Below are 17,597 nucleotides of genomic sequence, written 5' to 3'. Positions count from 1 at the left end.
CCTTTATTTACTATATTTGTAAAAGGACCAAGGAAATCTTTTCAAAAAAAAAAATGACCAAGGAAATCTTCTGCAATAAAAAAAAATGGGGGGGAATTTTTTTGTTTTAGGGGGGGTTGGGGGTGTCCCACCACCCAAGAAAATAGCTTAAAACCATCACAGGACCAGTAGGTATAATCCCTGAAAAGTAGAGCCCAATCGGTTCAGCGGTTACTGAGATCTTAAGCTTCAGACGGACAGACAGACATCGTTCTACTTTGTATTGTAGATGGCATAAAAAATTGCATTAGTGACTTTGGTCCTAGCACTAATATTTTTGCCAATATTAATTTGCTGAAGCGACAAAAATCCAACTTGTATTTTATTCAGTGGCATATATGCCATTAACCCCATGCTTCATATTATACTAGGATAATAAATGTCACATTTTCAACATATCATACATACATACACACATTATAAACTTAGTTCATCATTAAAAGGTAGTAGGTAAGTTAATATATATATATATCTTCTTTTCATTTTAAAATCCGTGGAAAGCTGTCTATAACAATGTGCGATAAATATGTATTAAACAAGATAAGCTTTTAAGAAAACTTTGCTTTTACTAAATTCTATTACATAAAGTAGTGAGGTTTTTTTGTTTGAAACTTCTGAACCGATTAGGTTCTCTATTTTAGGTACTTCTGAAGATTTTCAAAGAGAAGTTTTAAGTTTACCTCAAAAGATATCATGTAAAAGTTACCCTTTTTAAAAGCAACATAAAACAATTCTACTTTTTTAGTCATAAAAAAGATGATCAAAGCAAAAACATGAAATGTCCTGAAACTCTAAAAAGAGCTAAAATTTTCCAGGATTCAGTATTTTTTTGGTTAATTGTCTAAAAAGGCCATGAGAATTTTCGTGACTTTTTGGCGGTTTTTTAGGATAATTTTATTACAGCCCTAACACTTCTTTAATACAAGCAAACACGAGATGAAGCTCAACTGTGGTAAATGAAATTTATAATCCATAGAAACAGCCTTTAGATGAGAGACAATAGCCCTTACGAGATTAAAATCATTCTAGGGATAAATATATTCCAGTTTGGCTTCGAAACCAAATAAAATCCGCTGGAAATTAATACCTAGGAGGTTTATTTTCGCGAATATTAAAATATTTTTATGTTCTTATTAAGATAGCCCTGAGTAATAAATTCACACAAGCAGCGCATGAATGAAGCTATAAAAAGCTCCTAAAATCCTTTGCTTGAAAAACATTACCCATACCCCCTAATCTTTTTTCAGGAAGGTGTATTCTATATTATTATTATAGGAACCGCTCTATTTTGACTCCTTACATTTTCGTTGGACTAATATTTTCTTGATAAAAATGACGTCATAGCATTGGACAAAAACTTACAATATAACAATTTATTTTATTTAACAATAAAACATTTCTATTAATGAAAAATTTGGCGCTTTCATTAAAAGTACCCTGTTAAGCACTGATAGCCCTCTTCCCTTTGTTTAATATTACTTGTGATCAGCGAAGGTTATGTAATATAGGGTTCTTGGTAGCCCCGCATGGTTAGGACTTTACCCTACTCAGGGACCCCTCCCAATTTTACTTCAATTTTTTGTAAATCCAACTTTCAAAATACGTCATTAATTAAAATTAAAGCAAATTAAAGGAAACTCTAATCTAAAACAAACTTATCATTGCGGTTTACCATCTTAATTTGTGGAAATAACACAATAGGATAGGACACAGGTTTTTAATATAGTGTTGTATTTACTCTGTATTGTGAAGATGGTTCTTAATTCAATACAAAAATTTTAAATGTGTTAAATGTTAAAATAAGGAATCTACAGGGATAAATCAATGAACGATAAATTATTGTATCTTAGGACTTATTTTAATAGGAAAGTTTGAATAATGTTAATGTCATAAAAGGATGGGACATTGGATTGTAAATTACACTGGTACCCAAAGTTTTAGAACGTGTTATCTTTTCGTTGCCTCAAAAACTTCGAGGACATTATTTTGATTGGTTGGTTCCAAACTAAAATTATCGAGACTTTTGAACTAAAAATACTTCACTAACGGTATAATTTTGTTTATCATTAATTGGGAATAACATCAAGTTTATAGAGTCCATTGTCCCCTCCCTTCCTGATTAAAAGGCAATTTTTGTATATACAGGAAACATTTTATTGCTTGTGTGTAGTTTAAAAATCGAAAATCTATATTTTGCTCTACCTTTTAGGAGGTGTACAAACTTTTTATTTTTCACTTCATTAAATGTATTTTATGCAGGGAGGGAAAGGATAATGGCGTTCATATTAATCTAAAACAATACCCCATTTAACAAAGGAAAAATTAACAAATAAAGAATAATAAAATATTTTTTTTTAGTACCTATGGCTTCGAATCTGATTAATATCCGCTGGATTTCAACCGGTTCTCAGTCTTACGGAAAATCATGTATAGCATCGTATTACAGACAATTTTCTACGAATAGTAAAATAAAAATTATAAAATTAATACATGATTTGTTAGACCAGGCCTTCAACCCCTCGGGGCTCACAAAACTGGTTGTAATCATATAATTATTAATTCTAATTTTTGCGAAAAGCTGTCTATAATACGATGCGATAAATAACTATTATTCATCAATTTTTATATCACTGATTCTAAGGTATTTTATTATGGATAAAGGCTAGCTCAATTTACCGCTTGTCAGTAATGATCATGATTAATTCCAAATAAGTTGGTATTTTCTCCAATTATTCTAGATCCTAAAGTAATAGAATGTTATTCTGTCTGTATTTATGTCCACTAAGTTATCTCATATGAAAAATTTTCTGAGAAGTTCAGTATTGGAGCAGGGAAGGTTTTAGGCTATACTGAAACAAATTACGCTATTTCCTTTGGAGATATTTAGGGAAAATAGTAAGATTAGCTCATGATAGGGTCAGGTTTGTAGCCATTTCATCCTTAAATTTTGAAACAAGTTTAAATTCAGATCAAAAGTCATTTTAAAAGACTGATGAACATTTCTTCATTAAAAACAGCCTTGCCTCAAATAAATGTATAAAATAACTTTTGGCAATCGATAACAATTACTGGAATTAATGTGATTATATAAATTAAATGTTATCTTATGGATAACTTAACTTCATCTGTAATAACAAGTTAACAGATGTGCGTCTGTCTGTCTTCAATTCATAAACTTAATCCAAGCATCAAGCCCATGCAGGACGCAAAACTGGTTAAAAAGCCTCACTAAACCTTAGGGCTAACTACCATTACCTAACTTAACCTAACCTATCCAGTAACTAATAAGCTTCTTTTGTCGTAGGCGAGGAGGGAGGAGACATTGGACCATATTATATTGGTACCAAAATTTTATAAACAGTTCTTTTATTAATTAGTTTAGAGCTTTTGTTTATTACAAATCTGTCCCGAACTTTTCCACTAATATTTCAAATGACAATGAGCAAAATGTAATGTTAAAAATTACCTTTCTAATTTTCTCCGCGCCAAAATTCCCTTGTCAATTTTTCTCCGCTTCTTTTTCACCAAAACTTTAATCTCTTCTTCGGGGTCTTTTTTACCCCTTTTCACCGCCTTTTTCTTTTTAGTATCACTACGCATTACTTTTTTACCCGCGCCTTTGGTGGGGGACTTTTTGTCGTCGCCTGGGTCAGCGGTGTTTAATTTTGTGGCTTTTTTCTCAACGCTAGCGTTAGTGCTGTTCAATTTTGTAGATTTTTTATCCTCACTTGTGTTAGCACTGTTCACTTTAAAAGATTTTTTCTTTTTTAAACTTGGAGGCTCTTTTTTCTTTGTTGGTTTTGAGGGTAGGGTAGGTTTTACTTCTTCTTTTGACTTTTTGCTTTTGGTTTTAGCTCTGTTAAGAGATTAATAGTTTAATTTAATGTTTAAAGATTAAACAAGGACGACAACATCCATATCGGTTAAGCTAATTAGATCATACTGGCAGAAAAACGAGTATTACCAAATATATTGCATCTAAGCATAAATAACTTAAAATGTTTATAAATCTGAACAAAATTCTATTAAATCTATCCCAAAATTCAATTTAATAATTGATATTTAATATTTTAAGGCTTGATTATAGATATGCAAAAATGATGTTTAAAATCCAAAAATTATCAAGTTTAAATAAACAACCGTACTTTCTAAGTTTCTGGTAATGGATATAGTATTGCTAATCTTTCTAAATTGAATTAACTGTTACAGGGATCAACATGCATAAGAAGTATAAATTTTCGCTAAAATCCGTTATAGAGTGACGTACGGACTGGTCATGAATATGGAAAAATCTTTTAAGATTAACTACACTTTTAAAACTTATTTTGGACAAAAGTTGTAATATATACCTAAAGGATGGAAATTTTAAAAAAAAACTTGCGAAAAAATCTGTAATTTTCAGGAATCGTAAGGGATAAGATAACGGCTGATCAAATGATGTGCATATGTATCCAATAATGATTTAAAAATTACCCTAGCAAAGATTAAAATTTTTGGTTAAAAAATGTAAACAATTAACCTAGTGTTTGAAAAAGTACACAAAGTTTCTGAGCCAACAAATAGAAGAGCGTGTTTATAATACTTTGGGTACCAGGACAATAATTTCCAGTCCACTGTCCCCTCCCTCCGTGGTTGTGCGGAAACTATTACGTGTTAAATCTCATGCAATCTAATTACCATCTCAATATTCAAACAAGGAGGGGGGTGATTCAAAATTTTGAAATTATTTTTTAAACATGATGTGTGTCTGTCTAACATTGCAGGACATATACAGCTCTTCTTTAAAATGGAAGCTTCTTAAAGGACCGGAAAAGTTTTCAAACCTTCCCTTCTTCATAAAACATTTTTTTAGTTTTTTGTATTTTTTTAGCACCAATTCAGTTTTTTATTCATTCGTAGCTTGAAAATCAAATTTGCGAGAACCACACTTAGATTTCATTTAACTGAAATTTAAATATGGCTCCGAATCCGATTCCTGTCCGCTGGATTAAAACCGGTTGTGAGCCATGCAAACGAATTATTATCGTATCGTATTAAATACAATAATCTACAAATTACAAAAACCATAAAGATACTAGTATTGTTGGACTGGGCCTTCGGCTTCTCGGAGCCAACAAACTGGAATTAATCTTATACTTTATAATTTTACTAACCGCGGAAAGCTAAAGGGTTGTTTGGCTGTAAATTAAAACAACGGCCAAATTAAAAATTATTTTCTTCTCCTTTTCTGGTATTTATTTATCAGAATACTTGTGGTGCTTTTATGCTCTATAATTATCTTATATTTGGCAGCCTAACATAATAAACGGTGTCATAATAAACCAACAGATAAAAATATGGCAAAAGCAAAGTGCGCAAAATAAAAGAATTTCGTGATTTGTTATTTAACAACAAAAATATACCTAAAACCCTGATTGCCCATCGCAGGGAGTCCTAACCCTACGGGGCTAAGTTACAAACTATACCTAACCTTAAATAGTATATTTTATTTACGTGGTTACTTATATAAAACTTTCATAAATTTCATATAAACTAGTAGTTTTACCTTACCAAGTGGCCTCAATATTCGAAATGAGAAGAAAATGGCTTAAAACATTTCTTAGACTAAGATTATATAGTAAAATAGCCCTAATCCATCCTAAGATCTATTTGTCTTTGCACTAACTTTAGCTATTATATACAAAGAGAGGGGGGGCAATGGACTGTTAATTACACTAGTCCTCAAAGTTTTAGAATACCCTTTGGCTTTACAACTTTTGGGGACTTTAATGATTTTTGATTGGTTGCTTCAATAATTTGAGTGTTCAAACGTTTTAACCACTAATTTTTCTACAGAAGGGGTAAACTTTGGTTTCATCATTGGGGATGTGAAATTAATCGGCCATTGTCTTATCCTTTTATATTTGTTGTATTACATAAACTTCTATCATATAGATAGACACTCATTGAAAACATTCTACATCATTCTTTCTACCCTAATACTATCCTTTATTACAAAGTAGCAAATACAGTTGTGTGTGTAAGTCTAATAAGATCTAAAAAACAGCCATGTAGATTGCTATTGTTGATTAGTATTGGCCCTGAGCATGTTTTAGGCTATTTTACCAGATAAAATCAACCTATGAGTAATGCATCAATTGTGTTTTTTCGGTAAATCTATGTAATGGTCTCATATTTTTATCATGAGCTTTAGCAAAATATAAAGAATGCAGATTTTCTTATTTAAATAACATGTTGATAATATGTCAGCAATAAGCTTTTTAATCAATTCCATTTTGTCACCCTAAAAACATTGAAAATCAATTTTCCAACCTTCCTCTTACTTTTCAACATAGTTACTAACATACAAATTGTACAAAGATGATATTTATATTTCCAAAAAGTAAAGCTCAGGGCGGTATCATTTTTCTACTGTTTACACAAGTCGCGCAATTTGAACTTAAAAAAGGACGCATTATTTGCGCACCCTTTACATCCAATTTTGACAGAGTTATAACAAAAAATTCACCTCTTTAGCAACAAATAATTTATGGAGGGATAAAAGTTTCATGAGTTTAGAATTAAATGAAAATATGTGTGTGGTTTTATGTGTGTGTTTGTTAAAGCGTATCTGTGTGTGTGTTTGTGTATGTGTTTGGGTGTGTGTGTGTGTGTGTGTGTGAAAAAGGGAAAACCGAAAGCTTTTATTGAAATGAGATTGTTAAAAAGAAACGTGCGTTTGTGACTTATCTCTTTTTTCACAACATAGTTATTTTACAATCCAGCCAATAAAAACATTGCCCGATAAACATATCAGAATCATTAGGGATAAGACAATGGATGATAAATTGATACACACACTAAGTTATTGGGATAGTTTGTACCAACCAATCAAGTATACCTACATAAAAGTTTTTAAGCCTACGAATGAAAGTATACAGTATCTAGAGGATCTGTATTCGAAGGGGTATAGAATGGGAAGTAAAACAGCCTAAAACCATCCCAAGGCCTAAGTGAAGCTTCTTACAAAGAAAAGACAATTAGTTCAGTAGTTATTATCAGCTATCTTAATCTCCAGACAAAAAAAACCCTTACTACTTTTTATAAAAGGATACTTCATTTGAATAATTTATGATTTTTAATATAAAAAATTACAATTTTAACCCTAAACATTTCTTTACAATTTTGCTGTCTATTTATGAATATAATTTTCCCAGTTTCCCTAGAAATACAATTAAACTAATTGAGAAAAAAGATTTTAATTATTTTCAATTATCAGAATTAAAGGTGTTGCTATGTTGTAACAATTACCGGTGTGGAAAAACTGAAAAATTTAAATAAAATTAAGCCAACCCCCCCCCCCCTCCCCACCCCCCCCCCTCCCCACACACAAATGCTTAGATGAAAAAGAAATACTAAAGAGTTTTTTTTCTTTAAAAAATCTTCTAAACTAAAATTCTAAATTCAACAAAAGATTCAACGTAATCAACGTACTTATTTTTAAAGTCCCATATAAATAGATGCACTAATAGTTAATTATATCATCGTGTCATAGACAGCTTTTTGCGGATAGTAAAATTAAATAAGACAAATTTCTAGTTTAGTGGTCCCCGGGGCCATGATTTGTATTTTATTATTCGTTGAAAATTGTCTATAATACTATACGTTATAAATGATTTTTTCCTATGGCTGAGAACCGGTTCTAATCCAGCGGATATTAATCAGTTTCGATGCCATACTGGAAAAGCAATTGTATAAGAACACTGTCCTAACAATATAACTTCATTAGTTTTAAACCAGGAGGGGAATATTTTTAATTTTATGAAAAACTTTTTTCCTTATTTTTTTCAGCTATTCCAAAAAGTTTCAATTAAAAAACATACAAGTCGTTTGAATTGTGGAAAAGTAATGTACAAAATTATATTCTTTAGATAAAATATTCCACTTCTCTGGTTTTTAAAAGCCCTCCTTTGGCCCCCCAGAAAATGCAAAAATTCACAGAATTTTCAATGACTTTAACTTTTGTGATCACCTACACATACACAAACACCCAACATACAAACACACACACAAACAAACACACACGCACAAAACTACCAAAAAGCAAACAAAGTATATCTTTCTAACTTTAAATTCCTAAAGTAATATTAAGTTTGTCTGTCTGTCTGTTCTAAAGGATCCCGCTTTCCTCTAAATTAATATGGTTCTCCTTTACAGTGTAGCTTCTCATTGGTTCATGAAAGTTTTTTAACAATTTCTTTCCTTTTTTATTTCAAAGTTAGAATTAAAATTGAAAAGGAAGTGGTCGACTTACTGCCCCCCCCCCCCCACCCCCACTTCAAGTGCATCTTGCCGCTAGTAACATGATGTAATGATGTATGTCTGTCTCATAAGATCTCGTAATCAGCTATCCGTGACATTAAAAAAATTTCATTGAAGACTTAAACCTTCTTTGTGGGCTAAACTTCCATATAACATTTTATGAATAATACACTTATATTCTAAAGTGTTTTGTAACAAAAATACAAAATAAACAATTTGTGTATTCATTAAGCAAACCCAAGGAACATGGATACGACAATGGACTAAATTAAACTTATAAAAATTCTGCTTTTTGAAGCTTACAATCTGCCATCTTTCTAATTATTTACTAACTTTAATGAATACATAATTATAAACACATAATCTTGTGGAGAACATTTTTTTTATCTCTATTTGGCCTTCCCTGCATTATATTTGCATACTAATTGTGTCAGTTCTCATATGCCAACACATACCAAACAAAAGTATTCTATTATATAAAAAGCATTTTTTTATCTGAGGATTTTAGATTGAACCGATTGAGTTCTCCATTTTAGATAAGTTTGATACATATATACCAGTAAGGTTTTAGACTATTTCATTCTATAATATAAGTGATCTTTGGATAGTTTTAGGCTATTTTTCTAGTCAGAAAAAAAACTTAGCAAGGTTAAACACAAAAAAAAGACAAGAAATATTGTAAAACGTTTTCCAGTATGGCTTTGAAACTGATTATCTCCCTTGGTGCTAACAAAACTTGTTTTAATCCGCGGAAAGCTGTCTATAATAAATAACTATTAGTAACAGAAGAACTGTCTTTTATATGATAGCTAGACAAATTTTTCAAAAAAAATCTTAAAGGTCAGCTTAGAAAATTCTGTTTTTCCTAATATAGTTTTAAACAGACATGGGCTGACGGACATTTGTAATTCTAAAATAGTCTCAATATCTAAAAGAATAGTGTTTGAATATTAAATGACCCGCTGCGTAGTGCGAACAAGGACATAAAGGGATAAGCAAATGGTCAATAAATTGATAAACAGCCCCAATAATAAATGTATACTTAAGTATGTATATCCCAGACAACTACCTTGCCCAAGTGGTTGGGACCTTTTTCGGCTGCTGTAAAAATTACTTTCTTCTCTTTTGTAGCGACCCGGCTGTGTTTTTATTTCCGACGCCATTGACTGATATTCAAAGACGGCACCCTGTTTACATATAGCTCATGCTCCCTCTATTCTTTAATTTTAATGCCCCAGTTACGAAAAACAAAATTATCCGTTCAATAGATTACAATTAATGAAAGAAAAGTTTAAATACTACAATACCAAAATCCCAACTAAAGAATGAGAGATGTTATGTATAAAACAGACCAATGTCCCCTCCCTCCCTGAGATTGTTTGGGTCCTATTATGCTGAAATTCATGTAAAATGTGCTGTTTATCTTTTACGGGCAAAAATAATTCATTTCGCTTCTTTTATTTAGCAAATACTTTAACGGATAAAAAATCGTGTCTTCTCACCTTATTTGAAATCTCTTAGTAGAAAAGACGTTAAACAAATGGACCAATCAAATAATAGGCAAAATGCCTTGGCACATAACAAAGTTTGTGCAATCAAAGTGTTGTTTATAGGAAGCTATGCACATAATATATGTATGTACCTATTATGATAAGAGAAAAATATAAACAAAATTATAATTTGCTTTTATAAGGCAACACCGTTTTTACTTGTATTCATATAAATGTTTGATGTCATGTAATGATGCTAGCGACACATCAGTGTGCGGACAAAACAGTAACTATTTACATATTTTTTTAAAAAGTCGTTCTTCTTCTTTAGATCAAATAATTGATTGTAAAGTTAGAACACTACTAGTTAAAGCCATCCAATCATAATATAATAAAAATACACAAAGTTTTAAACTAATGAATAAGGGATTGTTGTGATATAACTTTGGATACAAGTATAATTTACAGTCCAATGTCCCCTCCCTCCCGGCCCTTGTGAGCCCAAACGGCCTCAACGAGTCATTTTTAAAGAAATTGTATTATTTGCTATTTTATAATTGTTTACAGGTTAATATACACACCGTAAAATATGAGGTTTGGCGTTGACAAAAGATTTTCTGGGAGTATAAAATGTATTTAATATTTATGCTTGTGTGTGAGTGTGTGTGTATGAGTGTGTGTGTGTGTGTATTGGGTGTGTTAAATATAATTCTTCTACTTTAAATCCTAAATAAAAACTTTCTCCTTCAGCAAAAGAATTGTTTTTTTTCCAGTATAGATTCGCTACGGATAATTATCCACTGGATTAGAACCGGTTTTCAGCCATACTGAAAAATAATGTATAGCATCGTATTCCAGACAATTTTCCACGAATATTAAGAAAAATATCATAAGATTAAAACCAGTTTTGCTACCCCGAACCTTCGGCCCACAAAAATGGTTTTAATCTAATAATTTTCCAGTTTAATAACCGCGGAAAGCTGTCTATAATACAATATGTATATAAATAACTATTTATTTGTTAAGCTATATTTGTTATAAATAAATATTTTTATATTGTATGTAAATAAATCAAGGTGACCCCTTTTATTAGAGAGAGAGGTAACAATGGGCTGTTTATTACACTAGTCCAAAAGGTTTTACAATAACGGTTTTTTATTCGTTGACCTAACAACTTTAGGGACTTTTACTAAATTTTTATTGGTTGGTTTATTAAGTTTAATGTTTTAACGTTTTATCCACTAATTTTAATCTACAGAAGGAGTAGATTTTTTGTGTGCCACATTGGGGATGTACATAAATTTATCGGCCATTGTCGTGTCCCTTTAGATCCCTGCCTTGTATTGAAATCAATACAAACATGATTATTAGTAGCGCAGCTACTCTATATCTTTATCTAGCAACTTAAATTTCAAGATTTAGTGGAAATTTTAATTCGACGATACTTCTTTATTTTTAAAAATAACAGTAGGTAATGTTCTAATTGCATTGTAATAATTCTTTTAAAATATTCTTTTTTTAAATCTATATAAATGCCAATAAATCTATATTGACTTCTTCATAGCAAAGCCACCCTAAAATAGTTACGCGAATGTTAGTATGTTACTGGTGAGGGAGGGGACATTAAACTGTAAATTAAACTGGTACAATTTGTTTAAAAAGCTTTATTCATTTGTTGGCCTCAAAACTTTGGGAACTTTATTAATCTTGATAGGTTTTTATAAACTAGCAGTGTCCAAAGTTTTCAATTAAAAAAATAATTTATAAAGGGGTTACTTTGTTTATCATAAAAATAAATAATGAAATAATTGAAGGGAAATCAGTTTTTTAAGCCAAAGCATTGGGTACGTGTTTATAAAACTTTGGGTACCAGTATAATTTACAGTCCAATTTTCTCTCCTCTTTAATACTACCCAATTATTAAATAGAGCTTCGCTACTTTTATACACAATCGATATTGATAATCAACCCTTTAACCCCTTTTTTCCTAAACTGGCCTAAACCAGGAACATGTGTATAGGTAAGCAGAGTGATCTTCAGGGATTGGATTATGGACGGTAAATTAAATAAACTCCAACCCAATTATGATAAACAGAATTACCCCTAATGTAGAAAAGTTTAAACACTGCAACCTTCTCAAGAATTAATAAGAGTCCTCAAAGTTTTTAAGCCAACGAATTAGAAATGGTGATTAAAAAACCTTTGGGTACCAGTATAATTCAACATGACAGATTTTTGTAAATGAGATGGAAGAAGATTATTCTTTAATTTCCCTTTCCTTTTATCCCTTGCTTGTCCTAAAAATCCAACAATCATATCAACATTACAATCTTATGACCTTTTAACCATCCTGTCTATATAAAGTACTAGCGGTTACGCCCCTAGAGGCCTCTAGAAGTTTAATAATAGACTAGGAGTGCCAAAACTATTCAATCAATAATTTTAACTACGAAACTATCATTATTGGGGTTGTCTTATCAATCGTCTTATCCTTAAGATTACTGATTTTTTTTTATTTCTACCAAAAGTTGTCAAGTTTTATGCAGAGTTTGCAAGTTTATTTTTATTCCTGTAAAAAATCACAGGAATTTATTTTACAATTTGACCTTTGATTAAAATGCAAAGTATTTTAATCTTTAAAACTTTGCTACTTTTTAACTTTGTATGTAGTATGTACGTTTATTAGGCATTTTTTTTTGTATGCCACCTTTGGGAAACTATGTGCCTCTAACTTTACAACAAGTAAGTACTTTTCAGTTAATATTTTAATTACAAAAGGGGTAATTTTGTGTATTATAATAGCATGTAGATATACTTTAAATAAAACGTCCATTGACCTACCCCATTTCTAAGAGAATGATTATCATAATAATCGGGAAGCTCATTTTTTTGGATAAGACAATGAACACTCCCCCCCCCCCCTCTACAGATGATAAAGAAAATCGAAATTTTAAAAAGAAAAGTAAAGGAACCATATTCCTACCCTAATTGTGGAAAGGCTTTACTTGAAACAATTACAATACCTTTTCTACATTAATGTTTTGACATAAAATATATGACAAGGAATTACTGTGTAATAATAATGCTAAGGGATACAGGGATAAGACAATGGACGAAAAATTAATCCGCCACCAAAAAAAATCGTGTAGATTAAATTCTAGTCAATCCTAATTATTTTAGGGATTTTAAGAGAAAAGGTAATAATCGATAAATTAATTTACATCCCAAATGATGATTAACAATTTACCCCTCTGTCTGTAGATTTAAATTATTGGTTTGGACACTACTAGTTTGAAAAAAAAACTGACCATTATAATATAAAATTAGCTAAGGTTTTGATCCAAGGAATAAGATATCATGGCTGTAGAACTTTAAGTACGATTATTATTTTTACAGCCCAATATTTTTGTGAATATAGAAAGATTACTAATTGCAGTCAATATCTCTCCCTATTCCCACACTAATACAAGAATATTGTAATAAATCACACCCATAGAATGCCTAGGACATAATATTGGCGGTTGGCCAATATAGAACAGAAAAAAAGGATGACAACATCCATAAGTGGCGAAGCACAAATAAATTACCTAATGATGTAAAAAGTGAACTGAGAAAGAAAAATAAATACAGGAAGCTCATTTATATGGGAATTCTTAATCAAAAATTTTAGCTGTCTATCCCAAACAGCAGCTGAGAAATCGCATTTCCCCCATAACGTTTCGGACCTTCGTACAGACAAAGTGAATTATACAGAATCTTTGTCAAAGAGTAAATAATATAGTAGCTTCACAGTATAGTATTATACAGTAAAAAATAGAAAATATTATATCCAAAATGTTAATAAAGTACCTAAAGTTTATAACTATTTTATTTGTTGGCTATAAAATTCCTTCAACTAACTGACGTACTAACGTATTTCTAAGGGAGTGGATACAAAACCGCGACAAATAAAACCGCGACAGTTACAAAACCGCCCCATAACAAAACCGCGACAGTTACAAAACCGCCCCATAACAAAACCGCGACAATAACAAAAGACCAACATTCAAAAAGTCTTAATGCTAGAAGGTCATGGCCGCAAAGCTCGGCCCCCTGGCCTGCCTAGCCGCGGGCGCTCGGCCCCCTTGCCTATAACCTTACCTAAATATTGTAAAAAAATATTAAAAATTTAATGTACATTAACTTATTTATAGTTTAGAATTTCGTGGATTTTACAAAAAGTGGTTGGTAGAATTTTTTCAAATTTTTAAATAAATTCAGGGGGCCGAGCTTTGCGGCGATGACCTTCTAGCATTAAGACTTTTTGAATGTTGAATTCTAAAAAATTTCTACATAGTTATATTTTTGTTATTGTCGCGGTTTTGTAACTGTCGCGGTTTTGTTACTGTCGTGGTTTTGTTATGGGTCGGTTTTGTAACTATCGCGGTTTTGTTATGAGGCGGTTTTGTAACTGTCGCGGTTTTGTATCCACTCCTTTCTAAGACCTAGTGATAGCTACAATTCTTTATTGTTATTTATCTATCTTAATTAATTTTTTTGGCATATATACCAATTATAGCATAGGATATTTATAATATAAACTTATAAAGTATTTTTTCATTTATCTATAATTATATAAGTGTGTTGTTTACATCATAAGCTATTTGCATTATTTCCCCGAATAATATCACTTTTTGCTTTAACAAATATTTTATCATTCTTTTAAAAATCCGTTAAAGAAAATTAAGATTTTTTTATAAATCTAAAACTTTCTACAAAAATCTAATCCAAAAACATCACGACCAAAAGCTTATTTTAAGAAAAAACCTATGTATAATGAATAAAAATCTCATTCAAAATAATTTAGTATGATGTCTAAGAGTTTGTACTTTAAGATGTTGCTAGCCGCCGGACCGATTGGGGATTCTTTAATAGAGAATGTGAAGGGATCGTTTTATGCCATTTATAACAAAGACCAAAATACAGACAAAAGCCAACTTAATCGTAGCTATGCTATCTAAAATTATCTAACAGACCAACTTACAGACAATAAACATAGAAATCCTAGAGAACAAATCTTTTAATTTGACCAATACTAACAAACTACCATATTAATGGTTGGAACTTATCACGGATCTAAAGGGAACAATGGCCGATAAATTGATGAACATCCCCAATGATGATACGCAATATTTGTATTAACCATTCTATAAATTAAAATTATTTGTTGAAACGTCTGAACACTCAACTTAATTACCCAACCAATCAAAATTCACTAAAGTCTCCAAAGTTGTTACGTCAAGGAATAGAAACGCGTTATTGTAAAACTTTGGGAACTAGTGTAATAAATAGCCCATTGCCCCCCCCCCCTTACTCTCTCTCTCTCTGGGAACTTATACAATAGAAAGCTAGGTATAAAAAAAAAACTTCGTATGCTAAACAAAATTCCTTTTCCAATTGGATTATTGTGTTTAATTGAACATCTAGAGTGATAAATCTATTTAAAATACAAAACTTAAAACAATAATTCTAAAAGTATTCCAAGAATCTCAGATGAAAGGTTTTTAAATATTTAGAAATGCCTTTGTTTACCCTTTTAATGGTATCCAACATAATAAAGTAATATGATGTTTGTCTGTCTCTCTGTACGCTGAAACTATTAAACCGACTAGACTGGTTAACAATATCTATGAATCAGGGAGGTAGGGGACATAGGACTGTAAATTAAGCAGGTCCCGTAATAATGTTATCTCATTCGTTAGAAACTTCCATTTCTTATTGATTGAGATGTACTAACTTACTATAGCAATATTCAAACCTTTCAACCAATACGTTGGGTATAGTCCCTTTTGTGGCAACGCACCTTAAGGGGCGATTCTTCGTATTTTTTCACAGTAGCTTTTCTCCTATTTCTAGCCCCTGCGGGGCCAATTGCCTAACCCTGTGGGGCAATCACCTAACCCAATATAACCTAACCTAACCTAAAAGTAACCTATAAAAAGCTATTTTAAAAATACGACGAATCGCCCCTTAAGGGGCGTTGCTACGTAAGGGACTATTCCCAATACGTTTAACATACAGGGAAATTTTAGTTTATGATAATTGGGGATATACATCAATTTATCGTCCATTTTCTTATTCCTTAAGATCCTAGCTTAGTATTGGTTCTTGGTCAGGTTTTATGCTATTGTAGGATAGGGGAGATGGTATTAAAACAGGAAAGACAAAGATTTTAGATCAGAAATATAAAAAAGAGAACATGTGTTTGTTTACAGTTTTATAACATACAAATATGTATATATTTTAATCTTTACTTAAATCTTTTTGTGTTAATCGGTATATTATTACTTGGATGTTGCACCCGACTTTCATATACTCTCGTAAAGTGAGGTAAACAGCTGGATATACTAGCGATACCCCCAACCACCCATCCCCTCCGACTGGATAAAGAATATTACCCATAAATGACGGTGGAAATAGCAAGCTAAATAGACGACAAATATTTCCAATATATCCAATTATATCCTATATCCATTTTTGTGTCGTGTTTTCACCCAAGGGTAATAATTAAGATCTATAAGATAATATAAAAAGTACAATTAAGTTCATAAGTAGCGCAGCAACAATGAGCTCACAATAATTCAATGCAGAAAAGAACGGCAAACAGTAATACAGAAATATTTGATTAAATGTTCAGTTAATATTAGGAAGGAGAGAGAGATTGTACTGTAGATTATTATGAACCCAAAGGTTTTGCGCACACTGGGTAGGTACTTTTATTACATCTTGATTGGTAGGTTCAAACTAGAATTGTCCAAACTTATAAATATTTAAAAATCAACAAATTGCAAAGACGTAATAATATACGGACGTACCCTAGGTATAGAGTAGCTGCGCGATTAAAAACTATTTATTACGCTTATTGTCTTGTTTATTACATATAATAAATATTCTAATAGGAGAAATACCATTTGTAAACTACTTTTAGCCACGTTTTTTTTTAAGGAAGCGAGCTCCTCTTTAATTGTAAATGTCCGTACGTCTGTTTAAACGTTATTTCTCGGATACTACATAAATTGACTGTATTATAGATGCTACACTTAAAACATTATGACTAATCTTTAAAGCAATCGCAGTTTTAAAAAAATTAGGTCAAAATATCTTTTTTGAAAAATATACAGTTTTAAAATGGACACAGACTTTTTGGTTAGGATTTATGAATTTTCAGGATAATAAAGTAGTTTTAAAAGGATAGGACCATTCTAACATGCCTAATTCATACATAATACATACGTACAGACCGACACTAAATGTAGAAAAGCTTCGCTTATAAAAAGCAACTCTATTAAATTGGGCGATTTTTAATTAGAAGGGTGAAATTAAAATAATTTACTTTTTTCATGGTTATCAATTTAGGGGAAAAATTAGGTATGTTTTCTGCAATTTAGAAAGAATTTTAGTTATTTTTCGGGTATTTTAATTACGTTTTCATACCTAGTAATTATTATCTTACATACCTAATGTTTTCTAAATAAAAAATATTTTGCCTTTTTTTAAAACTTTTTTTCTCATAAGTAGATGTTGTACCTATGTAGGTATGTTATTCTATTTAATAAAGTAGTACCATTGACCACTAATCTGAAGCTTCATATAGGTTCAGGGGTGGTTTTAGGCTATTTTATTCCTTAATTGATTTTCTTATCAGGAAAAAGACAAGCTACTTTTAAGTTCCGATGAAATATCCTTTCTCCGTGGAAAAGATTGAAAACTGAAGTCAATTCTATGAAA

The 17,597-nt window shown here is 31.1% G+C and overlaps 1 protein-coding gene across 1 annotated transcript in view; it reads right to left on the bottom strand.

Moving 5' to 3' along the window:
* Hers (Histone gene-specific Epigenetic Repressor in late S phase) overlaps window positions 1-17,597 on the bottom strand; it is a 142,703-nt gene that overhangs the window by 98,024 nt on the left and 27,082 nt on the right. Inside the window, exon 3 of the mRNA XM_080171013.1 lies at window positions 3,506-3,895. Within this exon, the coding sequence (XP_080027139.1) occupies window positions 3,506-3,895 (390 nt within the window). The remainder of the gene's footprint in view (window positions 1-3,505; window positions 3,896-17,597) is intronic.

Source organism: Acartia tonsa, chromosome 9 (genome assembly GCF_053477335.1).
Source record: "Acartia tonsa isolate MP-2025a chromosome 9, ASM5347733v1, whole genome shotgun sequence".
In the NCBI taxonomy this organism is placed as follows: domain Eukaryota; kingdom Metazoa; phylum Arthropoda; class Copepoda; order Calanoida; family Acartiidae; genus Acartia; species Acartia tonsa.
The sequence above is the reverse complement of the archived record's forward strand: the minus strand, read 5'-3'. Positions and strand labels throughout refer to the sequence as shown.